Source organism: Labeo rohita, chromosome 12 (genome assembly GCF_022985175.1).
Source record: "Labeo rohita strain BAU-BD-2019 chromosome 12, IGBB_LRoh.1.0, whole genome shotgun sequence".
NCBI lineage: Eukaryota > Metazoa > Chordata > Actinopteri > Cypriniformes > Cyprinidae > Labeo > Labeo rohita.
This window is the reverse complement of record NC_066880.1, coordinates 21,317,311-21,334,864: the sequence shown is the minus strand read 5'-3', so window position 1 is coordinate 21,334,864 and position 17,554 is coordinate 21,317,311. Positions and strand designations below refer to the sequence as shown.

The following is a 17,554-nucleotide window of genomic DNA, read 5'->3' as shown; positions in this document are numbered from 1 at the left end:
ATGATTGATTTTTTTTTTTTTTCCTGTAAGCCCCTGAAAGGCCAGTTGGTCCTGTCAATACACACCCTCCTGTACACTTTTGCTGCTTTATATTTTTATATGAACAATATGAAATTATTTCACCTCTCATGAGAGATTTACCCATTTCACACAGTGTGCATGCAGATCTTCCTTCGGTGATATTACTCTCAACAAAGAATGTCCATTCCTTCTTAACAGTAATTGGCTGTTTCCGATGTGTCTCCTTGTGGAAGTTAGCACAACAAAAAGTAAAAAAAAAAAAAAAAATCTGCATTTAAATGTTAAACATAGGTCCACAACAGATATGTTATGATCTTACGACAGTTTCAAATTTAAGAATACACTGCTGTAAAAACCACATCATAACTGAAAATATAGTGCACGTTTCTATTTGGAATATATTTGAAAAATTTAATTGGGGGTAAAAAGTTGTAAAACAGTCCTTTCAGTCTGTTAGACATGCAAAACACCATCATATAACATTTGGACACTGAATTTTACATGAAAAATGATACAGACTCCACAGAAAATTCTTCAACTTTTCTTTAGTTTTTAATGGGATCAACAACAAAGTTGTTTATTTAACAATGCATTCAATAAATACTTGCGCTTGCAGTTTAATACTTTTTAATATTTTTTAAGACCTGAAACTCATTTCAATCACTGGAAATACAAGCTACAAAATGGATTGTTTATGCATTTATGCCAGTTAAAACAAGTGGCTTCTACACTAATATTACATCATACTGCCCAATACCGATAACTGAGTACCTCATTCAAGTATCTGAGTATCTCATTCAACCTTACAACACAAGCAATATTCAGCAAAAAAAAAAAAGAATTTTTAATAATAAATTTAATTTATATTGGTTAACAAAAATATTGCCCCTGATTTAATAAAAAAAAAATAATAATAATCAAGTGCTTTATAGAAATTTTATGGAAAAAGTTCTATACTTATGTTTTAATCAGAAAAAAAATGTCCTTGTGCATGTTTATGTTACTAGGAAGGTAAAAAGGAACACTGAAACAACAGGCCCTAGAGAAACTGGAACAAGTGTGTTAGAATTTAAGAGGCCAAGGGTGTATGCATATCATGATTAAACAGTCTAGACTTTTAGACAATTGTCTAGACAAATAACACTAGGAAATGTCAGCTGCCACTGTCAGCCCAGAATAATGTAATCAAATTGTAGAATCTGTCCAGCTTATGCACACCTCACATAACTTTTCTGGCTGTTTTTTAACTAGAACTTCTAGTTCAATCTTCTGGTTGTGGAGCTGCTTTTTTGCGTCTGAAGTGACCCCGGGCAAATGTTGGTTTATTATTGGTTTATTAGTTGGTTTATTCAGACAGAAGTGCCAACATGTTGCAAAATTTTTGTACAATTTACACAGGATATAATTTTCTCTTAAAGATATACATGTATCTCAAGTCTTCTGAGGTCTTGCCAAACTATGTCACACTTGCATCAGCCAAAAAACAAAACACAAAAAAACCAACAAAAACTATAATCAAACCAGGTTTAAATGCCTTTAAATGCTTCCCCACATAAAGGAAAGTTATCTTACAAAAGGTCAGATGGCAACTAAGTTAAAATTCTACATTAGCTATAATGATAAGAGCGCTGCATTCACAACTCAAGGCTTGCTTTCTGTGGTGGCCTCATCAAAAAGACTAAGCAAGTTCTTTGGCTCAAAGGTACTTTTATCAGACAGCTCAGCAGTGATCCAGCTTTTCTCTCGGCTGCAGGGTGAGTCTGTGATACTGTGCTGGGAGCTCGAGCTGCTGCTGGAATAGATACTGGAGGGAGAGTGACCGTGCTTGCTGTGCACTGATGTGTGTGTGGTGTTCATGTGTGTGTTTGGGAGTGGCGTAGAAGTACTGCCAACAGATATGCGTGCCTGGGCTCTGTACAAAGAAAACAGAAAAATAAATTTAGCAAGTTGATTTCGGCACGACACTCAACACCATAATGCTAGCATGCTGTATAGTAATGATAACAGTGATGCATTGCTAAGTGGTCGCTTGGGTTGTGAATGCATGGTTCCCACTCTTTTATGAACACCTGATTTAAGGACTGTTCCAGCATACAAAGTATCATAAAAAGCCTCTAGGATACTAAATCAAGTATTTCATGGAATGTGACTTATTTTATATTGAATTATCCAGGAAACCATAATAAATTACTATATGACTACACTGACTGTATAACAAAATGACAGCACAATTTCTGGTAAACTACACTATCCAAGACCCTGCAGTGTATAGAAAAATATACCAATCACTGTGTTCACCTAAAATTACTTCTTTTTTTCCCAGACTGAAAATCTGTAATATTTCACAAACCATTTTACATGCTAACTATAGATCAGTAGTTCTCAACCACTGTTGGGCCTCCCATCATTCAGATTCCTTAGTGCCCCTTACACAAAAAAGGAAAAATGTCTTTGCTGAATATTGATGTTGTGTATTATTCTGCTTTTACAACAACAACAACAACAATAAAAAAGACAGTTAATGAATGGGGATTTCAGACAAAATGCAGTGATAACTATTTTTGGGTAACATAAAACTCTATTAACTTGTTTTAGATATCAGATAAAACAACTGTTTTTGATATCAGGTACAGATCTACATTAACTGGATTTGGATACTAGACAAAACGTGGGATCTGATAAAAACAGAAGACAATTTCTGATGGGATCTAATAAAAACAGAAGACAATTTTCTTGACTTTCTTGTGTCATAGAATGATATAACAACTGTAACAATTAAGGTCACTGCACACTGAGTCTGAAATTTTCCTATGCGTTTTTTCGTATGTATCATTCTAAAAATTTGTCACGCACAGAAACCTTGCACTCCAATTCCAGTCCAATGTGTATTAATACATCCGCTGTGAAAAAAATAAACTGCAAACAATCTTCATATTATAAAGAAGACCACTAATTTCTGTGAACTCATGTACAAGGACCTTTACAGTGCTTTGTGCTTCGAGACAAAGAGGATGAACTTGTCAGTCACAATACTGGATTTTGGCATTCGCTTGTATGGTGGTCAAAACACCTCTCAAAAGACTTGCTACGGATGCAAAAACACACAAAATTGAACTTGATCTGAACTTTTTTATAACAGACAAAAGTTTCGGAGGCAGTGTGTAAACGTGATTGACACAACGTGAGGCCGTATTTATTTTTTAACGTGCAAAAATTTTGGACTGAAATGGTGTGCAATGACCTTTAGTATTAACAATTCTTCGTACTGTCAGAATTATTTAAAGTTGCACTATGGGACCTTAGTCTATATATCACCACCTGTGGTTGAAAATTGCAAGTCAATGCAATGCAACAATGTTGTGTTAGATGCTTAGCAACAAACAATGAATGTTTCATATTCTCCAGTTTTGGACAGGCATAGAAAAACAGTGCATTGCATAAACCAGGAGTTCTCAACTCTGGCTCTTGTGGTCACCTTTCTGCAGCTTTTTGCTCCAACCCTAATCAAACACACCTAAACAAGCTAATCAAGGTCTTCCGGAGTCCAGGAAAGTGGACCTCAGGAGTTAACCCCCGATAGAAACACTTGTTTCACCGTTTGAGGGTAAAATGGCAAATGGTGACGGAAAACGTGAACTGGAGTAAAGAAAGAGTGTTTCGGAGTGTTTCATTCTTAAATTTATAGTCTAATAAGTCAATTTACAATTCAATGTACAGTTTGAAACTGTACTTTTATTTGTCATTTGTGTACATTGTACCTGTGAGTGAAGGTGGGAGAGTGTTCATGGCCGTCTGGAGAGAACACATAGTCAGGAACTGGGCTTTCTGAGTCTGAGTAAATGTTGCTTACATCTGCATCTCTCTCCCACCTCTCTCTTGGAGGAGTACAGGTTGACGAGGACTCATAAACAGAGGTAAACAGCAGATTGAGAGATGATATGAAATTCCAACCGGCTGTAAGCAGGGACTGTTGGAGGAAAAAAAACACACACACAAAAAGACACACACACACACACACACAAACGAATGAGCTCTTCAGGTCTGTTTACAACAAGTACAAATAATCTCTGTGAGCAATTTCCACAAAACTCATCCAATGGCAGAAAGGGTTGATTTATTTGCTAAGAATAAGAAAATAACTTTCTATAAATAGTAATAAATGACATATGACATTTTTAACAGAACTGGATGATGTGATTAAACCAGCTGAACTATTTATCTAGAAACACTGAGCAGATAATCAAATGTGGGTTCACTCACATGTAAATTATATCTTGATTAATTTACAAATAAATAAACTAAACTGTATATAGTGGACAAAGGTGGCCCATTTAAGATACAGGCTCATTCAATGGTGACATGAGGCATAATCTGATTTCCCTGTTATGCTGAATTATATATTTGTTGTTGGACTTCAAAAATGTTGAACAGAATTAGAAATTAGAAATACATATTTCTGTTGCAGTCCGTCATGCACATGCACGGTGAAGTCTTTTAAGTTTACTGTGGCTTACTTGCTGCTAAAACAAACTGTTTGCTAAATAGAAATGAGTGCATTCATTTCAGGTCATAATAATGTAAAAAATGAATGTGCAGAGCCTGAATGCCTAAGAATGATGATGCAGGTCAAATTTTAAACCATAAATTAACCTAGAGATCCAAAAACTTCACGATTTAGTGTTGTTTCAGCACTGATGCTGCTTCTGCTGCTTGCAAGTGTGTGCAGTATACACAGAGGAAAAAAAAATTCTGCTACGCTATGTTCCTTTAGATGACACCATCTAGCGGTTTGGCTGTGTACTTGCAGAACGATGAATGGACACAAGAGACAAAAAGCTTGTGATGTGCTTTAGAAGAAGTTGTCATTCCAAAATCTATTTGATGCTTTGGTTATTCCATCCATATGCATTTTTAGAACTGAGATTAATCATTATACAAATTGGTGTATAACACCAAGTACATTTTTTTTTTTTCTACTGTGTAACTGTCCCCAGACTTTATGTAAAAATGCATTTTGTTAAACATGAAATACATGACCAAAAAGATATCAACTTACAAGAATGTTTCATTAATTTGTTCCTTGATTTTAGTTCCATCATTTTAATTCATTCCCTTTTTTTTAAATTATGAGCAATAATTGATACATCAGGCTCATGACTTAACTAAAGTGAAAGAAGGAATTAAAAAAAAAAAAAAAAAAAAAAAAACAGTACTCAACAATGTCTTAATGGGAAAAGATGCATCAAAAATCTGAAATCTTACTTTTTTATGATAAACAGTTAGTCAAGATTAAATATGATATAATGCTATATTAGTATTTATAGTATTTATTTCATTACTGGATCGGCATTTACAAATAAAATGACTCGATGACAATTCCAAACCGTCCCTTTTGCACCACTTGGCAGTGATTTTTCTTGTGACTGGGTCGTAACTTCTGTGTGACATCATAAATTGAGTATGCTCAAAGGCTAGTGTGACCGCATCTTAACACCTAGCCATATGTTCATCTGCCCAGAAAAGCATGATTTGGACAACTTTACAGCTCAAATAATAAATATTTAATTAAAGGGGTGCTATAATGCTTTTTCACTTTTTGAACTTAAGTCAGTGTGTGGTGTGTATTTTTGGGCATAAAAAAGATCTACAAAGTTACAAATCTCAAAGTCCACTCCAAAAGGAGATATTTTGTTTTCAAGAAATCCTTTTTCAAGAACTACAATGAATGGCTTCTTTGGACTACAACATTTGTTTTCCGCATGTCACAACGCGGCCCATTAGAATATCATTAAAATAAATCCTGCACAAGGAAATTCGAATTGTTGGGCGGTGTGTAGGGACAAGGTTGGGGATTAGCCTAACTTTAGCGATGCAGCGCGAAGAACCTCTTTAACGAACCGCAGAGCGGCGGATATAAACACAAGCCTTGACTAGAGTGGGCGCTTCAGAGCCGTAACATGCCGCAGACGTGTGCAGTGTGTGGTAAAAGATTTATTCATCATACAGTGTAGATAGCTTCATTTATAACGCAAGTGTTTTTTAAAATGCATAAGCTTGCACTAGATAATGATAATGTTAGGCTGCTTTTAGCCTTATGCTGGAGCTGGTTTCGGGCAATGAAACTAAGTATGTAAATAATTAAATACATTAGCACGATAATATCATATATTGGCGATTTTGCAGGCTGACGATAGGACCCAACACTACTGTACTGTATTATTTACTCACCCTCAATGCATTCTAGGTGTATATGACTTCCCTCTTTCAGACGAATGCAATCCGAGTTATATTAAAATTTATCCTGGCACTCCCAAGCTTTAGAATGGCGTAGACGGGTGGTTCTCCTCATCAGTCCAAAACGACTGCATTCGTTTGTAGAAAACTGATGCGTTTTTGTAAGAAAAATAGCCACATTTAAAATGTAAGAATCACTTAACCTAGCTTGCGTTAACAGTTGTACACGGAACTTGCTTCTTTGACAAAGGGCGTGGTAGTACTGAAACACCATCTAAGCTGTTTGCCAATTGCAACGCAGTGGGACAGCTAACCAATCACAACACATTTCGTTTTTCGGAAGGTGGGCCTTCATTAAACCCGGAACTAATCGAACCTTTTGTGCCAGGCTGGGAGAAATGTATTGTAATAATGTACATTATGTTAAAAATAATGTGGTTTTGGAACCACCAAGCATGAAAGCATGTTCTAGTACACCCCCAAAACAAAATCAAGACTTTGTAAAAGAGCATAATAGGACCCCTTCAATATTTATGTAAGTGCTTCAACAAAAACTATGTTGCAGTTTCTAAACTATCCAGTACACTTCGGTACACTTTCACTACATACTATATGTACCTAGTGTACTATTTTATTTATTTATTTATTTTTTTTTTTTTTTGAGTTTAAACTATTATCCCGAAGCATACAAACATACAGAGCACATGTAATTTTCACCTGACACCAGTGGAATAAGGACAAAAAGCTCTCAATGATGCAGAGGGAAAGCTGTCTTCTCCACTTGCGTTTGCAGACAGATGGCAGAGAGAGCAGCTGCTGTGCGGTGACTCTTTTGCAGGGCTCTGGGTTTAGCATAAGCCGTAGCATATACTGCATGTCTTCTGAAAGTGCTGAAACACATAAAAACACACAGATTCTAGCACATAGGGATGAACTATTTGAATAAATATTTATTTGCAGTTTTTTGGCAAAAATTTAATACAGCTTGACTTTTAATTGTAATGTATGCAAACAAAACCAATGTTCGTAAGTGAATTTTTAAAAAGAAAAACCCGATAAAATTAGTTCTGATCTGACTGGACCTGAATGGAGAAAGCAGGAATATGTTTTCCTTGGATTTATACAAATTATTTTAAGTAAGAAAACACACACACACACACAAGCATTACAAACACACACAAAATATATTTATGATTTTTTTTTGTTGTTGTTGTTGTTGTTAATTTGATTTAGTTGATTTGATTGGCATCAACTGATAATTGATATCTGGCAACAGTAAATAGTTTGTACACTTAGGTGAGCAATTCCAAGCAGACAAATCACTCATAAGCTTTATGTTGCAACTCAAAATTTATATTCATATTAATATTGAGACACAAATTCCCACACTTATTCTCCTGAATGCCTTGAGTATTACAGAATGCAGGTTATATGGAGATAAACCAATTTCCTGGAGGGCTTAGAATTTTACACACTGAAGCATGAATAGAGGACAGAGAAGAAGAGGGATATCACTGTCTTATAGAATCACTGATATTTATTTCTTTTAAAGGGGTCATCAGATGCAATGTTCACTTCTTTATGCTGTTTGAACATTAATGTGCGTTGGCAGTGTATGTACACATTTACCCTATAATGATAAAAATCCATGCAGTGGTTTTTAATTAATCTGTAAAAATAAAATCCCCCTTTTCAAATCGAGCCATTCTCAGATGCGTCACACCGACAGAGGCCGCTCCCACGATAGTTGACTGACATGAGCGTCTTACTTTTTTTTTTTTTTTTTATGAATCTTTGCGATCGCCTTTCCTAATAACGTGCTAGATAGCAAGTTTAGTGGGTAAACGTGGCTAAAGTAAACAGGCTCGTCACTCCACAGAGAGAAGAGAGGGGCGGGGTGAGCAGAGCTAATTTGCATTTAAAGGAACAATCCCAGTAGAATGGGATGATTTTTGTTTGTGTTGTTTTACACAACCATTGAGAATTTTTAACCAAAGTATATTATAGACTTTTCATTAAGACCCTAAAGAATCATACCAACTTGCGAAAAATGGGCATCCCATGACCCCTTTAAATAATAAAATACTGTTAAGCACACAATAGGAATAATGGAAAGTTAAAAGAATTCAGGTCTTCTTGGGTCCATTCAGTAAAAGCACATTTATATTAATTAACCCAAGATCCTATTCAAGAATAAGTCTTATTTTTATGATTTGGTTGGTTCATCTGGCCAGAGGAGAATGGGCCCCCCAAATAACTTTGGTTTCTCCCAAGTTTTCTCCTTCCATTTCTGTCACTGATGGGGTTTGCTTAGTTAGGGGCACCAAATTTTTGGCAATACTGTCGACTTGATTCCACAGACACTATTTAAAGAGAATTGAACTGAGCTAGCTGATGACATCACTGAATCAATGATGAACTGACTTCAACTGATAAATCGACTGTATACTTTTGTCCTCTTTTTAGAGCTGCTTTACAGCAGAATTTAATTTTGTTTGCATTTTACATTTTCCTGTTTAACACTGTAAAACTGCTTTGACACAATCTGTATTGTATAAAGCTCTATAAAAATAAAGGTGACTTGACTTGTTCTAGACTGTTCACCTAATTCAAACAAAATTTGGCATGTCCAGACTCTCATGACAAAAAGTTATCAAAAGAATTATGGTTTGTCAAAGAATTGCAAATATATAAGCCAATTTATGGTCTGACCTTATTTACACAGCGTTTTTTTTTTATGTTGGTTGTGCATGCGCATCTGTGTACTATTTATGTGCACACCTGTTTATATAATTAAATTGTTAGGAAGATACAAAAAAAATTTTGGTTTGAACTGGTTAAAAGTATCTGTTAAATATTTTAAGCATTTCACTTAGCCACATTTGATAATAATGTACAGTACCATTAGTGAATTCTGCTGGTAAGTGACCCATTCTGAGATACTGCCAGTCATCTCCTCCTTTAGGAACCTCAATGTTACAGGCCAACTCCAGGATAGAAACACCCAAACTAAAAGTGAAGAAAATAATGACATCTCTTTATACGTAACTGTTTTGATTCTTTTGACTTACATACATACAACCCCAATTCCAGAAAAGTTTAGTGAAATTCCATAAAATCAAAAATGTTATTTGTTCATTCTCTTTAACCTTTATTTAACTGACTAAAGTACAAAGGAAAAAAAAATCCATTGCTTCACTGGCAAACTTAATTTTATTTTGTAAATACAAACACATTTTGATTTTGATTGCTACAACACACTCCAAAAAAGTTGGGACAGAGCCATGTTTACCACTGCGTCAAATCATCTTTCGTTTTACATGAAGTTCTAAACGTAGGTTCGGGAGGAGCCTAATCATTCAGTCCTGTCAATCATCATTACAAGCCTATATAAGCAGCTCTCATTGCACCGTCCCAGCCTCCGTTCTTCCGGCATCCCTCCACCTCCCCTTCTCCTCCATTGTTTCTGTTATTCTCCCTCTAGGTAATATCGCATTGGGGGGTCCGAACTCTGCACTCAAGCCGAGCCTCGGGTTCGAGCCTCCATTAAGGACAACAAGCCAAGTTTGTTTACCATTGTCCATTGTGACTGGATGGGCAGGCGAACTCGTGAATTATATTTTATTCATCTGGGAATTAAGGATGCTAATTTTAAAATTTTGCAAGCAAAATGTTTGCCCATTCTTGCTGGATACAATACTTCAGCCGCTCAACAGTCCATAATCGTTGTCTGATTTTCCTTTTCTTGATGGGTCAAACATTTTCAAAAGGCGACAGATCTGCTAGCCAGTCAAGTCAAATCCACACATGTCTATGGAACGTTGTAGCACATGAAGAATGAGACCTGGCATTGTCTTGATCTAATAACCATGGACTTCCCATAAAATATGTCATCTTTATGGCAGTACAGTCCTTGTACATTCCCAATATATGCCTCGATGTCAATGGCACCTTCACACATATGCAAGTTACTCATGACGTTTGCACTGATGCACCATATACCGTGACAAACGTTTGCTTTTGCACCTGTCACTGACTGAAGTCTGGATGGTCCCTTTCGTCTTGGGACTGACAATTTGATGTCTGTTTTCCGCGAAAACAACCTGAAATGTGGACTCATCTGACCACGGCACAATTTTCACTGTCTTTTGGACAATCTAAGATAAGCTTGGGCCCAGAGAACTTGCTGGTGTCTCTGTCTAGAATTGATGTATATATTTCTCCTTGTGTAACAGAGATTCAAGTTGCATTTCTTGTTGCAGCTGCAGGCTGTGTCAAAGGAGGAGTTCACTTCCAGAACAAAAATTTACAGATAATGTACGCACCCTATTGTCATCCAAGACGCGATGTCAAAAAAAAAAAAAAAAATTATTAACCTCAAATGTTCGTCTTGTCTAGCACTGCGATGCACATGCATTCTCTGTGTAATCCAGGTCAATACAGTTAAAGTAGGTCGAAAAACTCCCATCTCATTTTCTCCTCCAACTTCAAAATCGTCTTACAACGTTGTTTTACCTTGTTTTGGAAAGGAACATTAGACCTTCTTTGCATGTTCACTTCGTTAAAACTGGGTCGGTACTTCTGCTGCGATGTAGTACGATTTTAAAGTTGGAGGAGAAAATAAAATGGGAGTTTTTCGACATACCCTATCTGTATTGACACGGATTACACAGAGTACACGAGCATTTGAGGTTAAAATGTAATGCTTACTTATAACATAATTTTTTTTAGAAAACGACCGATCGTTTCACTATATAAGACCCTTCTTCATCAGCTGGGATCGTTTAGAGCCCTTTAAAGCTGCATTTAAACTGCATTTAAACTCGCAGGTACCATTGAAGTCCACTATATGGAGATAAGCCCTGAAATGTTTTCCTCAAAACACATAATTTCTTTACGACTGAAGAAAGAAATGTATGAACACCTTGGATTACAACTGGGTGAGTACATTATCTGTAAATTTTTGTTCTGAATGTGAACTTCTCCTTTAAGTGACAACAGTTTTCCACAGTACTGCTGAGCCCCTGTGTGGCTATATTTCACACAGCACCGTGACGGTTTCTCATGCAATGCCATCTGAGAGCTCAAAGGTCACACACATTCAACTGAGGTGTCATTCTGTAACCTTTTCAATTTTATTATGCTTCTGTCCCAACTTTGTGGAGTGTGTTACAGCCATCAAAATTAAAAGTTGTTCATATTTACAAAATACATTTAAGTTGGTCAGTAAAACATTGGAAATCTTTTAATTGTACCTTTGGCAATTAAATTAAGGTTGAAGACAGTTAACAAACCACAGATTCTTGATTTTATTGCAAAACGTTCCAGCGTTTCTGGAATTAGGGTTGTATAAATAAGCATAAAGTTTACTAACCTAAAGATGTCTGCAGCAGTCCCATACTCTCCTCTCAATAGTTCAGGAGCCATATATCTCGGGTCTCCTTCCTGTAAATCAACGTCCTCTGTCTTTATTTCTCTCTTTCCCTCTATCACTTGTTTTCGGGCATCTGTAGGAAGCTTGATCAACAAGCCAAAATCTCCAAGTTTGAGCCGTCCAGACTTTGTAATGAAAATATTTGCTGGTTTGATGTCCAGGTGGGCAAACCCATTAGCATGCAAGTGGTCAAGTGCTGAGAGCATGTCACACAGGTACGTCCAGGCTCTTGTCTCACCTGGCACAACACAGAAACTTTGCTTCAGTAACATACATCTGCCAAACAAAAAGAGACAGTTTTTCTTGTGTAGTGTGCTGTTTACCAGTGTGAAATGGCGTCTCTTCAGCGTATAGCAGTAAGCTGGTACAGCAGAGTTCAGTCTGGATGTAGAGGTGACCGGCCTCCTCCCAAGCCGCAATGAAGCCCAGCACATAAGGATGTGGGTGCAGTCCCTCATGATTCCAAGCCTCAGCAATGCTTCTAGCTCGTTCAACCTCACCACGGAAACGCTGCACTGAACGTTTGACAGCATACTGACAGCCGTCCACAAGACTCACCACCTAGACATGAAAATTACAGTATCATTAGTGTAATTTGTTGATGATCTTGAAATTACTTTATCTTGTTTTAGTGTACATCTGTAGTTTACATTTACTTAAATCAAGTCTAGTTAGCATTTTGAAAACTAAATACAGTTACTTCAGTTAAACCAATTTTGTGTAAAAAAACCCCATACATTTGGCCTTGAGATTTAGCATAAAAAGATGGTGGCTATTCTCACTGGAAATGTAAAGGATGGTAGTGTACTATTCCACATACAGCCTTAGATGGCATCTAGCATGTTTCACCTTGAAAACTTCACCAAAGGAACCTCGTCCAATCAGGCCCAGGTTGGTAAAGCACTGGTCGAAAAAGGTCTGGGGTCGGGATGGATTGTACACAGAGCAAGGAGGGGGTGAGTCTATAAGGGAGCGTGACAAAGGTGTCCATGGAGTGGGGCGATGGTGGAACACTCGACTGAGCGGAGGGCATCCTTTAGATGGAGGCCGTGGTGGTAAAGAATGAGATAATGGCCGTGATGGAGACAGGGAGGAAGATGATGAGGAAGAGAAGGGAGGTCTCCGTTTCTTTAGTGAAAAGGACTGCTGGGCATGAGAGAAATGGGTGGGCAGAGGGAGAGGGGTGCTGACTACTGATGTCTGATGGGGAGCCGACATAGGAAATACACAGTCAGTTCTTCTAACGTTATTGCACTATCAACAGTTTTTCAGAAGACATTTCAATTTAAAGAACTGTGAATGCTGGCTCGCTGATGCTCCACATCAATATGCACTAACCTATAACAAAACACAAGATGGTGTGTTAATCATATCATATGGTATAAATGTACAAATAAAGAAAACACCACCATAACAAAGTATACTTTCAGCATTGATAACTAAATTAACATCATTAAAACGCCCTTATAAAAAAATATCATGAAAGTAAAATGGTACTTTGTTCGGTACTGTGATATACACTGAATAATGTCCATCACCAAAACATGGCAATAGCATGGTAAGTTTGCAAAAAACGATTTGAAAATGATTTTTGATAACCATAATGGTTACTATTTAACAATTATAGTTTAATATTTACATTTACATACAACACTAACACCAAAGTACATCAGAGAATATCATGTGCGACTAATGTCCAAACAGTACTCTGTGGTACAACTTACTGTATCGATTGTGTACATTATTGCATGAGTAGTCAATCAGAAGAATATTTCAAATAATCTTTACAAAATCTGTGCTACTGTACATTGACAACAGCCGAATACGTGCATTCAAATAATAAACATTTTATCTAAAGCAGCTGTGATGAAATACGAGGAATTACTGTTAACGTTACTGTCACCAAGTAATAAAAACGTAACTTTAAGTTATTTGTCACCCCTTCAACGGGCTCTTTCGCCACAAACACTCGTACTACATTATGTTTGACAAATGGTATACAACGTTACCTACATTATGTTTTGCTCCTGGCTGTTCAGGTATCCTTTTTTAGTAATCACTCAAGTATATTATTATTAATAACACGATTCGTGATATCTCGCGCCACACACATTCAAACACTTTAGGAGCGGGCAATGACGTAGCACAATGCGCGTTCTCGGTGCATTATGGGATAGTGGAGAGTTGTGAGGCGGTGAATGGTGACTACGGAACCGCTGAAATGGTGAGAAAAAAACAGTATATATATGTATTTTACTTCGTTGTAATGCGCACTTTTTTTTTTTTTTTTTTACCCGTGGGTAACGGTCTTAATTAAGGTAAAATAAAATTAGTGCTTGTCGTTATGTTATTTATGTTATTGTGAAATAAGTCGTAAGACGGGAAACAACTCACTATAGTATATAAATATATATATATAAGATATTATTTATGTGACATTTTGTGCAGTAATTTCTTGCGCTCGTGTTTTTTAATTCACTGTTTCGGTATTTTAAAGACTGGCTGTGTTTGGATTACGAGTGTTAGCTCAAATTGGCTTTTGTAAACAAGGCCGCGGGTGAATATCAATTTGAGATTAGCTGGAAGTGAGAAGTGAGTTTTAAATTGGTTAGTACAGCGTATAATAATCATTCAGTATTACGGCATATCTAATACTTGTGCTTATACTTGTGCAAATAGTGGCACGTACTGTTTGCACCTCAGTGTATTGTAGTATGTTATAATATGTAATATTTTATTCATATTCAGTGTATGTGATTATATTTATTATAATCATAAATGGATACTGCCTTATTCAGACTTTATTTGTCCCTTTCCCTAAAGCCTACCCCTACATTTTCTCGTAACCCTACCCATATTGAATCTGCTGATCAGTAAAAGTGTCTCTCAAAGGTCCAGCAAAGGAGCCATGTAACAATATGAACGTGTTAACAATACGAGCTGCAAGTGTCCCGGCCATTGTTCTAGCCTATCTGATCAGTGGTTGAGAACACCACATCAAATTGCAATTGTAGGTCTTTTGAATACCTTTTAAGGAAATTTATTTTCACTTTTTGGAAAAAGGGAGAGGGATCAGAAAAAGGTGGATATGAAGTTTGAACTTGGGGAATTAAACACAGATTCCAAAACAGAGAACATTTTATATACAAGCCTGGCCTCGCGTACAAGTCACTGCCCCATTTTTAAAAATGTTTACAGTGGGCACAGAAATAATTTTTAGTTTTGAAAGATGCATGCTTTAAATGCGTAGTCCAAATCACTGCATGATGTTGGAAACTGACTAACTAATCCCCTTACCATTGTCTAGGATGTATTCTTAATGATCAGGCGTCACAAAACCACAATCTTCACAGACGCCAAAGAATCCACAACTGTCTATGAGTTGAAACGCATTGTGGAGGGCATCCTAAAGAGGTCACCTGAGGAACAGAGACTATACAAGGTTTGGACACATTGATATGATATTTACATTAACCTTCAAGTATGCTAGAGTGACTGAAGTAAAAGGTGTTTCTGTATTAGTTATGATATTATGTGTTTCAGGATGAGCAGCCTCTAGAAGACAGTAAGACATTAGGAGACTGCGGCTTCACGAATCAGACAGCCAGACCACAGGCTCCTGGAACTGTAGGACTGGCCTTTCGTATCAGTGGTGTGTGTCACTATAGAACTATAGAACATCCAAACAAGCTCATAATGGGTCCCCAATAATTACTTTGCAATAATTACTGTATCAAATTATTGTACAATATCTGGACATAACCTCGATAATTTTGCATACTTTAATATAGACCATTTTCTTAAGTCACTTAATTAACATTTTCATACTGTCCTTGTGCCCATCCCTAGTTTTAGCTATTTAGGATATTTACATTTCTTTTTAGACATTCTTATGTCTTAATATTCTTCAAAATGTGAAGTTTTTTTTTAAGGGTCTACTTAATATGCTATTTTATTATCCTTATATCGGTGGCATAAAATATCCTTAAAATGGCAATATTGTTTATTGTAATTATGTCTTCCAAAAAAAAAGTTATTGTGACAGACCTAGTAAAAAAAAGTTTGTTGCTGTGCAGTTGCTAGGCTATTCTAGTTGGTTATTAGATATTAGATATTTTAGTTTCTAGATATAACTTGGATCCCTTGTTCAGTGTAAGTATATGGGAATTTGATGTTCCAGCGTACCCAAGAGCGAGTAGTATTCAGCAGGCCATGTGATGTCAAAATGAATGACCAGCTTTAAGTCGAATCAGACATATCTCTAAACCACTGACATGTTGTGTTTTAACAATTATTTATAGAGTAGATCAGGGATAGGCAATGTTGGTCCTGGAGTGCCAGTATCCTGCAGAGTTTAGCTCCAACCCTAATCAAACACACCTGAACAAGCTAATCAAGCTCTTCAGAATTACTAGGGCTACAGACAGGTGAGTTTTTTTTTTTTTTTTTAATAATAATAACTGCAGGACGTCGGCATTCCAGGACCGACGTTGCCTATCCCTGGAGTAGATGAACAGACATTTCCTCATATTTGTACTTAAAAGTCTTCTTTGAAGGAACCTTCAGGTTTTTTTTTTTTTTTTTGGTAAACTGTATAAAAAAACAAAACAAAAAACAAACAAACAAACAACAAAACACCCCACTAATTCTGTTTTTCTCCACAGGTGATGCATTTGAGTCCCTGCAGGTGGAACCATTTTCCAGCCCCCCCTGAACTTCCTGATGTTATGAAGCCACAGGACTCTGGCAGTACAGCCAATGAACAGTCGGTGCAGTGAGCTGCACCCTAATGACTAGAGTATCAGGAGTGTACTACAGCTGAGCTAGGTGGGGACTGATACATAACATGAAGATGCTGCAAATGAACAGTTGAAGTCTGGCTGCCACCTCCCCACTGAGCTAAGCCAGTTATAAATGTCCAGAGAATTACTAACGAATAAGATTATTGTTATTTATGTTTACTTTATTATCTGGACTGACACGCATTTTCTTCTCAATTGACTGACCTCATTTTGTACGATTCTTGTTTTCTTTGACGAAATGACGCATTTACAAGTGGAGAAGTTTTTCTTCAAAGAGACTGTTTTCATCATTTATTAGAAAAAGAATTGGGGTTTAATAGCACAACTGTTGAGCAAGCTTGGCAAACAGGTTTGAAATGCAAATATGCATGTATCCGTTTCAAACATGAATTTGTGCAGAAAACCTGTTATCGTGCTGTCTTTTGATAAAGATGGCTATATTTTTTTGTTGATCCTCTCCCTGTAGATCTCCAGTGCATATGTATATTTTTTCTTGCTTCTGTTTGTGGTTGTTTGTACTTGCATTGCATTTGCATTCAGACCAAAGCATACTTGCGGTTGTGTAACAACACTTGTTTTAGTAACATTCACCACTGTGTGCACTTTTGATGGTTTTATTATATAGCTGCCAGAAAGAAAATGTTTTTAGACCAATGGTCTTGGAAGGACTGCACACTAAAAACATGGCCAAAACATGTATGTGTTGTATGTTTTTATTTATTTAATGTAGTGGAATATGTTTCTTAGTGAATGTACATATTAACAGCTTTATAGTGAGGTAAATAAATGGTAGTTGTAGTTTTAGTTGTATGGCTACCATAGTCCGTGTTATTTACATTCTTCTCCAAAGTTTTTTTTTTTTTTTTTTTTTTTTTTTTAATATCATGATACATGTTACAAGAACGTACCATCCTTTTACTTCTTTTAGTAGCAAGTCCTTTACGAAAATTAACCATGGTTAATTTTGGTAAGGGGTAAGCTAATTAATAATGCCAACCGTGCTAAAATCGGCTGTTAAATAACACTAATTCATTAACTTTGTACTGAATGATCACTAATTACT

At 36.5% G+C, this 17,554-nt stretch overlaps 2 protein-coding genes across 3 annotated transcripts; one reads left to right on the top strand and one right to left on the bottom strand.

Annotated features, from left to right (window-relative positions):
• Positions 1 to 633: 633 nt before the first annotated feature.
• pkmyt1 (protein kinase, membrane associated tyrosine/threonine 1) lies at positions 634 to 13,850 on the bottom strand. Of its 2 annotated transcripts, none has more exons than XM_051124958.1 (8): positions 13,699 to 13,822; positions 12,539 to 13,027; positions 12,013 to 12,250; positions 11,630 to 11,927; positions 9,158 to 9,264; positions 6,973 to 7,145; positions 3,780 to 3,988; positions 634 to 1,933 (listed from the first exon to the last, which is right to left on the bottom strand). In XM_051124958.1, exons 2-8 carry the CDS (start codon positions 12,905 to 12,907, stop codon positions 1,663 to 1,665), a joined length of 1,665 nt encoding a protein of 554 aa, XP_050980915.1. In that variant the 5' UTR covers positions 12,908 to 13,027; positions 13,699 to 13,822; the 3' UTR covers positions 634 to 1,662. The 2 variants fall into 2 exon arrangements, with proteins under 2 accessions (XP_050980915.1, XP_050980914.1); XM_051124957.1 differs by having other exon boundaries at positions 635 to 1,933; positions 13,703 to 13,850.
• On the top strand, positions 13,816 to 17,295 carry LOC127174498 (elongin-B-like). Its single transcript, XM_051124959.1, is given in 5 exon segments — positions 13,816 to 13,913; positions 14,997 to 15,131; positions 15,233 to 15,341; positions 16,354 to 16,394; positions 16,396 to 17,295. Coding segments are annotated over 5 exon segments (360 nt in total). The 5' UTR covers positions 13,816 to 13,910; the 3' UTR covers positions 16,468 to 17,295.
• Positions 17,296 to 17,554: the final 259 nt, after the last annotated feature.